Consider the following 15,019-nt stretch of genomic DNA (forward strand, 5'->3'; position numbering starts at 1 on the left):
AGCCGACGCATCAACTAAAAACCACGCTCCGGTGGAAACATGCATATTTCATCACCTCCATTTGCTGTTTTCTGTCCCACAGCCTGCTTCCAGTGCGGCGCCTGCTCAGGTGGAGGCCTCCAGCTCCTCCGCTGGGACGTCCTCCACCTCCACCGCCACCGCCACCGCCACCAAGGTGGAGGAGAAGAAGCTGCTGTCTAAAGACTCCATCCTGTCCCTGTACGCCAGCAGCTCGGTGGGCGGCCAGCCGCAGAGCCAGCCGCCGGCCGCGGGACAAGGTAACGCTCCAGTCCGGCTCCGGAGCGCACGTTCAGTGTTTCCAGAGAGTTTCATTTTCATCATCGACGTATTTTAGCGACTGTGCGCCGAGATCAGCGGTTCAATGAGTGTCGGAGACGCGTCTCCTCTGTGGCTGCAGCGACAGACAGCTGTTTGTGCCCGGGCTCAGATTGTGTTCTGCGAGCGGTGTGTTAAGTGTCTGGTAAACAAACGCTCATCAGTGGAAGGAGGGAGGAGGCAGAGTGTCTGTTTCAGCCGGGCTGCAGGTTCAGCTGTGTCTGCATGCAACTGCACAATCAGACCCCGCAAATGAAAAATGACAGGATTTTTAACATGGAACCAAATGGGAGGCAGAAGAGCTGGTAAACCCCCCCCCCCCAAGTCACATCTGGCATTTCTATAGTGAATCACTGCAGCGCTGCCAGTGATCTGCGGTCCGGCCGGACACCGCCGATGCTTCCGGCTGGAGGGACTCTGCATGCAGCTCTGTGAGCAATACGTCTGTTATTCATGCATCCATGAAGCGGAGCAGAGAATATCTAACCGGACGGCAACTTGCTACATAAAAGGCAATCCCTAATTTGACCATTTTCCAAACAGTTCAATTCAATTTCAAATACAGCAAAGTCATTTCAAGGCGCTTTTACAGAGAAAAACCAACAATTTTAGCAGCAAGTTCCAGGGCCAAACAACGTATCGTCACATTACTGTGCTGATCCATAAACAACAACAAAAGGCACATCAGACCCTGACGTAGATCTTCTCTCATTAAAACAGAAGTGTGACTGCACTGGAACAAAAGATCTTGTGGGTTGTTTGACTGGCGAGGCATCAGGAGTCGCTCGCCGAGTGAACTTTAGGTTCATTAAAAATACAACACAATGGATGGCCTTTAGAATGCAGGGCCGGCTGTAGTTTGGCTCCTGTTCTGCTGCGCTGACCTCCAGTGAGCTCGTGGACAATGCCAATCACCGAGTCGGGCTTTTTATCATCCGCAGAGGGTTCCTCCTCAGTGCTCTCCGGCCACGGCGTCCTGAATGTTGTTAACTCTCCAAAATGTTCAGATGGTTTCAAATCTTCCTGCTGCAGCCGTGACGCTCGGCGAATCAGTAATTGTTCCTCCAATAACCTCAAAACTGCTTTTCTGATAATCTTCTCTCCCTGATTTCTTCATTTGCTGGCATCAGTCAATCACCGTGAAAAACAGACATCGACATCTGCAGACCTGAACGAACGAGCCTTATGCGATCCCTGCCTTTAAAGGCTTCAGGCTGCAGAAACCAAAAGACAAAACGGAGACCCTGAAAGTCTTTGCCGCTGCTGCCGGTGGCCTTTTAAACAGTTTAATGTGGGCTTGTTGTCAGTGACGAGGCGTCCCTCTGGGGTGATAAGGTGATATCTGATCCTCTGTCTGGATAAATAACAAATCACAGCAAACACCCAGAACGGGAGCGAGCCGGATCCGTCTGCGGTGAAAGTTCTCTGTAAAGTCTTCTGCGGTGCTTCGTCTGTGTCTGCAGTGTTGGTTTGTTTTTCAGGAGAAGATCTCTTTTGAAAATTTGCATGGAAATTCAATCAAAGCGCTTTTATGAGACAGGAAATAAAAAATGTAGTGGAGGGACGATGAGGCTGTGTCTGCAGCGGGACGTTTATGAGCTCTCAGCAGAGATTTTCTCCTCCCGAAGTTGATGGATGTAATAAAATCATCATTTGTATGATTAGACTTACAATCCTGGATTAAATTCGATATTAAGCAGAAAACAATTACAGAATCTTCTTTTTTTTTGACCTTGAAACTTGCTGGACTCGTCGGTTTTCAGTATTTCCAGACACGTCTTGCTTCCCGCTGCCCTTCACTGAAACGTTTGTTGGCTTTTCTGCTGTTAACGGCGTAAAGCTGGAGGCGTTCGAATGTCGTACATGTGAACCGCCTGAGAAAGGTGTGCAGTGGAGAAGCACAAAAGTGCATTTCCTGGTGTGTGTGTGTGTGTGTGTGTGTGTGTGTGCGTGCACAAACACACCACATCGCCGTTACACACAGACATCCGTAAAGATGGAGGCGATGAAAGGCCAGCGCGCTGAAGAGCAGCCAGCTTCGCTCGGCGCTGCGTTTACCGGAGTCCCTGTGCAGCAGTGAAACCGGAGGAGTGTCTGCACACTGGCTCTGCGCTCCCAGCCGTAATGTGGAGAGACTGAAGTGCCAGGGCTGTTTACGTGTGGGCGGACGCTCGCTCGCTCGCTCGCTCGCACGTGCGCTCTACATGCTGTAACGCAAGCATGTTTGCAGCGAGTGGGAACGCATTAGCGCTCCGCGTTTCATGTTTTCTCCGTGCGGCGGAGCGGAGCCGCTCGCTGCTGTGCATATTGATCACGCCGTCACATGTTTACGCTCGTATATGCAGGATTAGGAGCGGAAATCGAGATGAAGGGCTCTCCGCCGGCTGATTGTCCTCCCTGAATCCCAATAAATGCCGATGGAGATCAAAGCCCGGAGAGCCTCGCCAGGCTAATGCCCCAATCCCTGACTTTCATCCGCTGTGCGGTGCGCGAGCGTGGGCCGTGTGCAACTATACCGAAGTGCTGCTCGCAAGGAAAATATAGAAATCCCCAGAAAGCAAAGCGTGGTGCGCAGCGCTGTTCATACCGGCTTTATAGAGATGTTCTTCTTGAGTCTGTATTTGTTGAGGATTTGAACACCTTGACTTCCATCGGGGCCATGTCAGAAGGGAAGGCGTCCTTCGCCACCGGATTCTGGACTTTTGACCATAACTTCAAAGAGTTTATGACTTTCCTGAAACTATAAATACCCATAATTCCATCTTAACAGCACCTACCTACCCTCCTCTGTGCAGGTGTGTTCATGGGCCAGCCCCAGATGCAGTTCGCCCCGCAGGGCTTCGCCCCGGCGATGGGCGGAGGCGTCCCGCCCGCCACCGTGATGGGCGGAGGGGCCGTGATGCCCGGCATGATGCCGAACGGAGGCTACATGGGCGTGCAGCCGCCGGGCGGCCAGCCGCAGAGCGTGTTCGGCGTGCAGCAGCAGCAGCAAGGCCAGTGGAACATGAACCAGGTAACTGGACCACCGTCCAATCACAGCGAGGCATGGACACGCCTCTTTTTTCACTGAACCTGCTGAGATCCAGTCAGAACGCTGTTGGAATATTTTTCTGTCATCAGTAGATCAGATCAGAATAAGACCTAATGTGGCTGAAGCTGGATTTACATGGAAATTAATACCCAGAATCTGCTTAACTCTGAGTTTGGGCCAATTCCTAAAATATACGCTTAAAATCTGCCAACACAGCAAGGACAAGGAGGATTTCCACCTTCCACTCCAGCAGATTATTTCCAGCACAGCAATTAAGATGGCAGCCTGAACATTTGAATCTGTGAAAAATGTTTAATTTATTGAGTACTGGCGGCAGGACGGGAACGTTCAGGCAGTATTATTCAGGTTTCCTCTGTTTTCTGCACTCCAGTCAGATTCTGTCAGTTTCTCTGACAGCTCATGACCTTGTTTTACGCTTAAATAGCGTCTCTTCTCCTCCTTTAACACTTTTTGTGAACAAACAGCTTCTCGTTTTATGTGATATCAGACACAGAGGTGTAGGACAGGAGAGCTCGTCCACCTGTTCAGCAGGACTCTCTTCTCCCAGACTTCTACCTGAGACTTCAGCAGGATTCACTTATCATCTGGAAACAAGTGTCGTCACCTTCTGCTAACTTAGAATATATATTGGCTGCATCGTGTCTGTTCGCCCTCTAGTGGACTAAACATGCAGAAACAACACGACTATCAGCTGCAGGCTTCATTCCATCACAAATCATTGTTACGAATTCAACAGTAAGGAATGAAATCTGAGTAAAGACGTAGATTCCCGACCTGGTCTCCACCTCTTCATAAACATGTTCTCCTCATTTGATCCTTCAACATTTCAGCGTTTCTGCCGTCAGTGAAGTGGCCATCCGCTCCATGACACACTTCCGTCGTCTGAATCGCGGTCAATGAACCGATCTCGCTCATATTTAACCACCGAAACGCCCCCAGAGGAGTTAAAGTGCAGTTTCTCTGCCGGTCAGGGATTCCATCCAGCAAGACGTTAATTACAAAGCCCGAAGTGGCGCCGGCACACCGTTAATAACAACGTGAGCCCAGTTCAGCGGGAAGTCAGCATCAGTCCAGGATTGAAACATCAACGGCTGCCAGACAAACCCTCAGAGTTCGATGGCGTTGGCCGACTTCTCAAACCTCGTCGGCTTCTCCGTCGTCGGCGCCGACCTGCCGACTGACGTCCGGCCTCCGCCTCCTGTTTGGTCGCACTCAGCTTCACGAAAAGTCTCGTCAGCATCGTGAAGACGCGGGAGGTTAATGAGCGATCATAAATCACCACCGGAGCACTCGCACACTTTTTATACCCGTCTTGGGGGGAACATTCAGGCTTTCCTGCAGCGGTGGCGTTTTCTCTGATGGTACGAGTGCAAGAGCTCAGCCAGCCAAGACCAGGACGGAGTCAGCAACTGTACAGCGTATTTCTCACCTCAGATGTTTTCAGAAATACTTTTTTCCTGAACTGCTTGAGTACGAAAACAGAAAGTTTGTGACCGAGCTGGCATGTTGGTGCAGGAGAGTACGGAGTTATTGACAGGAAACTCCCACCAGAGAACAATACGCTATAGACGCTAACAACGGGCGAACACGGACATTCGTATGGCCGGACGAGCACGTTGGGTTGTTACTATGGTGACTGTCAACTCTTCATTCACCGCTTCAAACCACCGGCCTGTCGATGTTGAAACGTAACGTCACCAGTCCTCATTCAACAGTGTGTGCAGGATGAGAAAAATAAGAGCTGATGATTGAGGACTGACTTCACACACACACATACACACACACACACACACACACACACACACACACACACACACACACACACACACACACTCACACACACACACGCAGCTCTCAGATGGCCAGATAAGCGAGCAGCGCTTTCATAATAGATAAGACAGAGTGGAAGCAGGAAGGGAAGTAGGAGGAGTCAGGGAGAGGTGAGGAGTGGGGAGGAGGGGATAATGAACAGGGAAGGTCGGGGGTGGAGGAGGGGGAGGAGGAGGAGGAGGAGGGGAAACCTTTCAGAGCGACTGATGGAGGACGGGGAGCAGGAGACGTCCCAGCGCCTCCGACTCCACAGAGTGACTGTATTTTTCTGTGATGAACTCTCTGACTCCCCTCCTGTCCCCCCTCCCCCCCTCTCTCTCCTCCCCCAGGTGACCCAGCAGATGTCGGGCGTGGCTCTGAGCGGCGGCGGGCCGCCGGGCGCCCCTCCCGCCGGCGGCTGGCCCGCCGCCCCGCCGCCGGCGTCGGGTCAGACCCTCAGCACCCAGCTGTGGAAGTGAGCGGCGGAGGGGGTTCGCAGGGTCAGCCGGTGGGCGTGTCCACCGCTCCGAGTCAATCACGCACAGCAGGGGGTGCGGGGGGGGGCGCACCTTTCCTCCGGTCCCTTCTCAAAGCCATGGCGCCATCTTCGTGGACAAAAAAACAAAGAAAAAACGAAAGTGCAGCGGCTGTCGTCTCGTGTCTTTATCACTTCTTTTCAGTTCTTTTGGTTTGTTTGTCGTTATTGTGTGAAGACGAGCGACAGCAGTCGGGCGACGACCCCCCCACCCCCACCCCCACCCCCCGTTGTCTGCCCCCCTCGTATTATATCGCCACCCAGGACGGATAGTTAGTGAATAGTCCTTCAGTCCCTGCAGTAGATATGGCTATCTTGTGGTTGGTCTATACCCCCCATCCCCCTCCCACCCTCTCTGCAGTGTGTAATGCCCCCCTTTACCCCCCCACCCCGTCCTCCTGTGTGGGACGAGCAGTACTGTATTCATGTGAAAATGATGTGAACCTTTTTTCCAAGCCTCCTCTGCGAAGACGAACACCGACATGAGTTTCAAGCTCCTGTGGAAACGGCCTCATCGCCTCCGCTGCAGGTTCAGTTTATTCCCACCGCAGCCAGGTTTACCGGCCGCACACACCACAGCGCCAAGACACCCCCCCCCCCCATCCGCAATCCCAACATTCACAGTTCATGGTCCTGCAACTTCAAAAAATGCACAACGAAACAGTAAAAGTTCTGAGACTGAAGATCAGGTTCAGTGTTTGTCATTACAAAACATTAATAGAGCAATAAAACCCTGAGCCCGTTAGCTTAGCCTAGCTTAGCATAAAGTCTAAAGAAAGGGGAAAATCACCAACCTCTCTCAGAAAATAAGAAAAAGTTGTATTTTTCTTTCATCAGAGTTGCTCAGAAATGGAACAAATTAATGTCAATAAATGTGTTATTTTTACCTTATAGCTTGATGTTGATGAGCAGATTTAACAAAATCGTTGCTGCACTTAATCTTCATTTAGCAACATGCTAAGCTACGCTAGTTACCTCCTGTTTTCCACACAGGGCATTTAGATGCTAATGTTCTCAGCCAGGAACTGGTTAGCAGGCAGCGGACATCTTCTGTCGATGGCAGGGACGCACGTTTTTACTCCACCCTGTTTCCTTTTTCATCAATAAAATACAATCAAAGCACAGGTTTGCTTCCTCACAGGGTCAGAATCGTAGAGAACTGCAATAAAAACAGCACAATGTGTAGCTCACAGAGCTATCCATCACACTGACTGACAGGACACGTCTCGCTAGTCTGCTTTATTGTGTTTCACTACACAGAAGGAAGAACAGACTTCATTTCTTCAGTTTTCCTCTTTTTGTGCAGTAGGAATTCCACATTAATAAACCTTGTGTTTATTTCTATTATCCAGGTTGAAGAAATTTGAGCCACGTTTTGCTTTTAGAACAAAGAAATAAAAGTGAAGGAAGATTTAATTCAACCTATTTGGGAAAAAAAATGTACATCTCCAGATTCTGTCAATTCAGACAAAATGTCCTGTCCTGGTGCAATAAACAGGCAAAAGTCATTTGAAGGTCGTAGGTCCCCCCCCCCCACATCCTTCCCTTTGCCGTGTGACCGTGTGCTCCGCCGTCCGCCATCTTTGTCGTGGTGTTTGTTCGTCGTGTGAAGAAGCACAGTTAGTCTCAGTAAATAAACCTGGACGACCGGCGGGGGAGGGGGAGGGGCTGGACGGAGAGCGGACCTGTATGAAAACTTCTGGAGGGGTCCCAGTTCACGCCCTCCAGTCCCTCAAAAAACACACACACACACACACACACACACACACACACACACACACACTGCCGAGATCAGCGTGCGAACACAGGGTCCCTCTGCCATGCAATAACAGGTCGAACGTCCTCCAGGTTTATTTCCAGCGGGTTTTTATTCTCTGGTGCCTCGTAAAGACAAACAAAGTGGTTTTCTGTGTTCGTCTTTGTCCAGTGACTCTTAACCCTGTTGGATCTTTTCTTTTTTCTTCTTTTGATCCCGTTTCCTGTTCCAAGAGGGTCATTTGGAATAAAGGCTGTCGAATCCTGGACTGGCTCCTGTTTTCATTGTTCCGTCTCGCCTCGTCTCTCATTTCCATCCTGGATTCCGCTCGATTCCTCCGCTGGCAGGTGTGTTTTCTTTGTTGTCAGCCTGCAGATTTTACATTATTGATGACCGCCTGTCAGGAGAGACGCCGCCTGAAGTGGGTCACCCTCAATACACACCCGAACGCGCGGGCCGAAGGTCGCTCCGTTTTACCGGATTCACTCAGCAACCGCGACACGGGGTCCGCCTCAGTCGCAGCAGGTCGGAACCTCGCGCTCCGTCAGATCCGTCTTCTTTCTGTTTGTCATTTTCACCTGAACTGAAAACAAAAGAATCATTTACTGCCTGAATAAAGACAGGAGTGAAACACAAATCCTTTTTAAGCATTTTATTTTGTGAAAAAATGGATGTTGGTACACTTTGATTTATTGGGGTTTTCAATGGAGCCAAGGTCACCATTTATTTAGCCTAGCTTAGCACGAAGACTTCCAGGTCAGGAAAAGGGCTAAATGGTGAAAATGCAGACAAACTGTATTTTTTGGTGACGTTTCTTCACCACTAAGTGTTTTAGCTTCATAGACTTGAAATCATAAATTGTATGATCTTGTATGATGGCGAGAACCAAATGTGCTAGCATCGAATCGCATGCTTTATGTCCGGATTTCAATTCTCTTTTCTATATTTCAGTTTTTCTGATGACAAAATCTGAACAAGAGGAGTTTTGTAATTTATTTTCTCTCTTTCTTTTCCGTTCACCATCGTCGGCTTCACCGCCCTCCAGTCTTAATGCTAAGCTAGCTCGATGCTAACTGCATCCCGACACTGGTTTTCTATTTCATGCAGAGGCGTAGCATCAGATGAGCTTGTCTTCTGGTCCTTTCCTTGTCCGGGCTGTCAGCATTTTAACGGCGCTGTCATTAAACGCAGGTAGTTTCCGCCCGGCTGGACCTCATCTTCGTACGGCTTTCATGTCACGATGTCACAGTTAATTTGACGGCGATGTATTAATAATCAAAAACCACATATTAATGATTCAGAATGACTCACATGGCACTTTTCAGTTCAGCAACATGATATTTTACATTTAGTTGACTTTTTAATTTTCTTTTTTTTTTTTTTTTCACATCAGCAGGCTGTGGGTGGGGGGAATGAGCGGTCCCGGTCGCGTCCCGTGGCGTCCAGTTCTCACGCAAAGCCACGTTTTGACACACAGCCGGCATCGAGTCATGCAGCTCTTCAGAGTCTGTGTTTCCGCTGCGAGCGGAGTGTTTTCACCCAGCACGGAGAGAGAGAGAGAGAGAGAGAGAGGGAGGTGGGGCCGCCGCTCGCTCGGCCATCACACCTCGATCACCACTGTGTCCTTTCGGTGTTTGGGCTCGTTGGCGAGGTGCGGCTTCTCCGTGCGCGTGTGCCACACCAGCACCTGGAAAACAAAACGAGTGAAGTCAGAGGCAGCGGGAAACAGAAACAGGCTCTGAAGAGGAAAACAAACAAGCTGTTGTGCTCGGATAAACACAGCCCACAGATACAGAGTAAGACCAAAGACCCCGTCTGATAGCTTTTGGATTAAAGCGTCTGATCCCTGGGATTTTGTGCTCAGGAACTTTTTGTACCAGAAAAACTGTAAAAATCATTGGATAAATATGAAATCTGAGGCAATAAAAGATCGGAATTCAGCGGTGAAGTCGTTCCACGCCATCATGTTAAAGGTACTGAGAGCTTTAACTGAATAATTCATGGAGATGTGAGGCTTTTTGGAGCTGCTCTCCATTTCTTTATGCTGTAGTGAAAGCTGTGTGTAAATCTGCTGTAACTCTTACAAATAACACAAGATCACTGGAGCAGAGCTGGAGCGTATCATCCAGTAATCAAATCATGCAATAAAGAAACAAAGTCTTCGATGTTTTCCAGTGAGTTATCAGAACAGGATTACACTGAGGTCAACTATTCTGGACATTTTCCAGTCCAACACACGACCAACACAACAGGAAAAGCACCTACATTCACACCTGAGGCCAGTTTTAACCTGAGAATTGATCATGAAACAAAGTTTAGTTTGAGTTTCCCTTTAAAACTCCTCTTCCTCTTCACCAAAACTATCAGGATCATCGACCTCATTATTACTCAGCTGTGGCCTAGTTGGGAAATTGAGCTTTCTTGGTCGAGGGATCTCAAAAACTGTGCCAGCGATAAATGGATTTCACTTTTCCACTGATTTAGCGGCTCCCAGAGTACTTCGGAATGGTACATTCGCACACCAGCGGAAGGCGCGAGGCGCTCGCTCCGTCTGCTGGGAGCAGTTTGGGGTTCAAAGACACTGACAAATGGACAGACGGGATCAATCCTTCCACCTTCCCGCTGAGAGACGACCTGCTTTACCAGCCGCAGCCTGCAGCCACCAGTTAGATGGCAGGGCGTCCTGAACTGAACCCGTCTGAGCTGAAAATCCAAACAGTCAAGTCGGCTTCCGTGAAAAAACTTCAGAGAAAACACAGTAATCCTGCCACTATCACGCCGTTTCAAGTCATGAAGGTTTCATAGTTGTGAAGTCCATGAAAGGACGAGTGGATGAAACCATCTGGGAGGCGAACGACGCAGCAATGAGACGGAAACTCTGCCGGCGGGTTCCTCTTTTTGTTGACCAAATACGAGCTGTTACCCATCACCGTGCTGCTGGGAGCGACCTCTGTTCTGTATAATCACCCTTCAGACCCATAAAAGCAGCGTGATGAAGGAAATGTGAGCGTTTCAGTCCTTCGTCGACACTTTTGGTCACCGTCACACACCGACAGTGATGAAGCGTGAAAGACGTTCAGCCTCTGGCAGAGGATACTTTGGCTTTTTTTTAAAAGTAGATATTAATGGAAATAGGTAAAAGAGTCATAATGCCTTCAGTATTAAGTATCTTTGCATTTCTTCAAACACCGTCGAAACATGTTGAATGAAAACAAATTTGGCTGGAAGAAAAACGTTGTTCCAGCTGTAGCTGGGTTATTCCCACTAGTTTAGAACTTTAACTAATGAGTCCAAGATTCAGGTGTTTGACACACGGAGGAGTGATTTATTACAGGCTGCTGACGCTGTTTCTGGGCTTCTTCAGGTGGAACGTGTCTCTTTCTGCACACTGTGCTGCTAATTGACTCGCTTTGCATATTTAACAAGGCTAATGTAGCGGATACACACTCACACACTCACACACACACACACCCAGTCAGACATGGCCGCTCTGCAGCGATGTGCCCTCCCTGTTCCCCCGGACCTGCACCCCTCCGGTTCCCCTCCTCCCGGTTCTCTCCCTGTTTTCCTCATCCGTCACGTTCACTCGTTCCTCTGGTGGCCTCGCTCCGGCTCTCTGCCTCGCGGTCCTCTCTGCCTCCCGTCTCGCTCCTCCTCGCCTCGGGCGACTCGGAGACAAAAAGCTCTGCCAGGTTGGAGTGTTTTCTTTTTCTTTTTTTTTTAAGTGAAGCATAAGGAGAGGGCAGGACAGTCAGAGGAAGGAGTTCAGGCTGAGGTAGCTTCAAGCAAACATCCATTCTGAAGGTGACTCCCTGAGCAGCATCCAGAGGCTGATTTAAATCCCTGTTTACTTCCTGATTGGGGCGAACGGGTGACGGATGTCACACGCCGGCCGTTTTTCGCTCGTCGCAGACTGAAGCTTCGCCTTCGTCTTTGCGTTCTCTTTGTTGCCAGCCCGCCGTTTTCATTATTGATGACGGGCCGTCGGCTCAGACGCTCCCTGATGTGGATCTCCTCCCAGTCGGCCTGAATTCTTGAACATACGTCTGACCTGAAGGAACAGTGAAGGTGACCCAGGTTCATCGGCTACGGCAGACTGGACCTGTTAAACCTTCAACGGCAGAACCCTATGTAGTGTTTATGATGGCCACTAGTGGGTGCTGATGGGTTTTTGCAATTAAAAAAAAAAGAAAAAACAGTGCTTTGATGTGTTTTGGATGGTTGAGCTGAATAAGGCTCATATTTGGTTGTACTCTTAATTCTGCACAATCCCGGTCGGCATGAGGAAACCTCTACTGAGTAAAAATTCTCCCATAACCACTGATAAGGAGTGGAAGCCTCAATTTGAAAGTCACACAACCGAGAAACACAATACTTCCTGTGTACTTGATTATTCCACCAGGTGTCCTGTAATCAAACTCAGCCGCTGTGGCTCTGAGAATAGAGCAAACCAAGCCATGCAGAACGGATAATTATTGCTCTGAGAGCAGAAAATGTGAACTTATTCTGGATTCACCGCCACACGGTAATTGAAAAAAATGCAAATGAAAGTAAGGCTTTTTTTTTTTCTTTTTAAACAATCAATCCGTTCTGAATAAACTCGTTCGTTCCCTTTTCCAGGATCCAGCTACGTGGCAGGCATGAAGATCTATCCAGATGAAGCACTCTCATTGGTCTGACTCGGATTTCTAAGAAAAGAAAAATGACAGTTTGTCATTTAAATCAAGGCCAAACTGCTGCATGTGGGTCAATAAAGCTTCTGTTACCCAACATCGTGGTCCAGAAGTGAGACCGCATTACAAAAATCCTCACAGCGCTACAGACCCTGTGGCTTCGAGGTGAGTCCTTCAGGCCACCGTACTGAAGCATCACCGACTGATTTGTAAAAGCTCTGCAGACAGTCTGAGGATCACGTGACAGCAGAGCAGGCTGAATGTTGGTCTTTGATGCACTCGGCCGCTTCATCTTGAGAAGAATTCAGTTTAGCGGGAAGCCGAGAGCCGAAGCAGGTGAGATGGAGGGTCGTCTCTGGGGCGACGGCGGCGGACCACCCAGTCCCAGTCGCTCTGTTATCTCCTCCCTCCATCAATCCATCTGTCCATCCTCTTCTCTCCGTGCAGGCTTTTAACTCTGCTCTCCTCTTCTTTTTCCTCCATCTCCTTCCCCTCCTGTGCTATCATCTGTCTCCATCTGCCCCCCCCCCCCCCGCTTCTTGTCCCGTCACTGCTGTCTGTTGCCATTACTCCGCCGCTCTAACTACATTACGGCTCCTGTCAGTCGTCTGCAGACCCCGACCCGGCCCATCGCCACAGCACCGCTGCCCTACATCGTCAAGGTCGACGTTCAGGTTCAAAGATCTGATCCCTGATCAGATCGGAGTCTGCGGTCAGGGTGAGTCCGAGACAAAGACGGTTAGAAATGACCAAAAGGGCTTCAGATTTTACTCCTCCTGAGGATTTACCCTCAGTCAGATGGTCAAATACTCCACTGTTTTACTTTGATAACATAAAAAAAAAAAACAGTAGAAAGTTTTTCTAATGCATGAATTGGATGCTCGTTTGGGATTTTGTTAGTAGATTAAATCAAAGACATTTTGTCCTGATGTAACTCAAAGTGCACATAGATAAATTAATGTTTCAGAGAATTGAACACGAGGTTTCAGAGAGCATGAGGACGAACCTCAGCGTCTCAAATACATTCATCTGATTTTTTTGATAAAGAATGAGGAGAAGAATAATGCAGCTTCAAACAAAGTGATAGACTGAAGTAGAGTAAAAATCTCAATAACATAATAACACTGAAAAATAATCTTACTATCAGCCTTGAAACAGAGAACGCCTTGACTGGTTGTGTCCGAAGCTGTGAATCCACCTACGACTGCCTCTTGGAGGGAATCGGTGTGAATTCGGCTTGAACTGCTCCCACAAACACTAAATGTTTATTTTCCTGCGTCATGCCTGGGTGAAAAACGCTGCCATGTGTCTGCGCTGCTCGGAGGCCGGCAGGTGAGTTTTTGTGAGTTTGGTCCGGAGCCAGGCCAGCTGTTTCCCCGCCGCCTCCCGTCTTTATGATAAACCGCGGAACTCCGGCTACAGACCCACCGTGACGGCTCAGCCGGCTCTGCCAGCGACGAGCGTCAGCACGCACTGTACCTGCACCAAGATAGAAGTTTGACTTTGAGATGCTCCAGACCTGCTGCCATGAGCTGATGTTACTGACATGTTTACATTTGGGTTGAAACATGACTGGAGTTTTAATCAAACTGCACAGTACAGTTGAAGATGCTTTTATTTGCACTGATGTTTGTTAATTCACATGTTGTCCGGTTATTGTTTCTCAACCTGAGCTCTGGGAGGGATGGGAGCCAAAGGAAGGGATTCACCTGCTCTGGGATTTCAAAATTAGATCAGCAAAATTACAAGAAAACCAAAATAAGACTCTTCCTGGAACCTTAAGCAGACCGGAAAACTGTGCAGTGCTTTTATTTTGAAGGACAGCTTGCACAGCGGCAACACAAACATCTCGAAGCTCCTGCATCCTGTGTTTATTTTCTTCAAGTTGAGTTGACTGCTCCGTCATATTGTGCGCTCGCCCCTGCGGGCGCGTACTGATGATGTCACATCCGGGCGATGACTGATGACGGCGCCGCCTGCTAATGGCACGTCTTAATGCCGGCGGCAGGGCTCCTCCATTAGTGCAACGGGGCCGATGATGATGACCCTGGTTTCAACGTGGGGCTGTCTGCAGCTGTAAATGATGATCCACCCACTCCGGGGGGGGTCTGGGTCTTTAACCCCCACCCCCTCTTTGTTTTCCCTGCAGGAAACGTTTACCCACAATCCACCAGGGATTTGAACCACCAAGCGAGGTCAGTGGATTTTTATATATTTTCTGAGCTGGAGTGAGGCAGCACCTTGAAGAAAAACTGTAGCAATATCAGGATGGGAATATCAATTAAAGAAATATTTGAAACTGCAAATTTAACAGTGGAAAAACCCGCCTCAGTCTGATCCACTCATGCATTTTCGTTTCAGAAACGTTTAACGTTTAATGTATGACACAGTGTGAGTGAGGCTGTATTGTGCCGGGTCTTAAACGTCACTGTGATCCTGAAAGTGTTAGTCGTGCCTTTACAAAGGCCCCCAAACCTCCCCTCCACCCACAGGGAATATGTGTGAACACCAAGTTAAAGTAGCTCAGATTGCTTTTTATTTCCACGCTTCCCTTTTCCTCTAACAGCATGACTACCTGGATGATGGTACGTGGCACCAACACAACACGCATCGCTGCTGACACAAATAAAGCCTGGCAGCAGTGAAAACAAGAAAAACCTGCAGAAACCACAAGGAACATCTGAAAAAAAAAAAAAAAAAAAAAATCACGAGGAAAACGGCTCCAAGTGTCTTGTGGGTCTTGAAGCCCCAGAAAGCACGATATGAAACAGATCAGTCTAATCTGTGGGGTAAAGTGTAAGCAAACATTAAACAGTAATGTTATAGATCAGATCACCCTTGCTCTAGAGGTTGAAAAA

General features: G+C 48.8%; 2 protein-coding genes across 2 annotated transcripts in view; one reads left to right on the forward strand and one right to left on the reverse strand.

Annotated features, from left to right (window-relative positions):
• The window catches only part of LOC115399520 (stromal membrane-associated protein 1-like), a 90,397-nt gene extending 84,559 nt beyond the window's left edge, over positions 1 to 5,838 (forward strand). The window contains exons 9-11 of the mRNA XM_030106941.1: positions 83 to 278; positions 3,132 to 3,349; positions 5,548 to 5,838. Coding sequence (XP_029962801.1) covers positions 83 to 278; positions 3,132 to 3,349; positions 5,548 to 5,676 — 543 coding nt within the window. The 3' untranslated portion in view covers positions 5,677 to 5,838. The remainder of the gene's footprint in view (positions 1 to 82; positions 279 to 3,131; positions 3,350 to 5,547) is intronic.
• A 3,211-nt stretch (positions 5,839 to 9,049) lies between these two features.
• The window catches only part of b3gat2 (beta-1,3-glucuronyltransferase 2 (glucuronosyltransferase S)), a 41,783-nt gene continuing 35,813 nt past the window's right edge, over positions 9,050 to 15,019 (reverse strand). The window contains exon 4 of the mRNA XM_030107343.1: positions 9,050 to 9,175. Within this exon, the coding sequence (XP_029963203.1) occupies positions 9,089 to 9,175 (87 nt within the window). The 3' untranslated portion in view covers positions 9,050 to 9,088. The remainder of the gene's footprint in view (positions 9,176 to 15,019) is intronic.

The sequence above is a fragment of the Salarias fasciatus genome, chromosome 13 (genome assembly GCF_902148845.1).
Source record: "Salarias fasciatus chromosome 13, fSalaFa1.1, whole genome shotgun sequence".
Classification (NCBI taxonomy): domain Eukaryota; kingdom Metazoa; phylum Chordata; class Actinopteri; order Blenniiformes; family Blenniidae; genus Salarias; species Salarias fasciatus.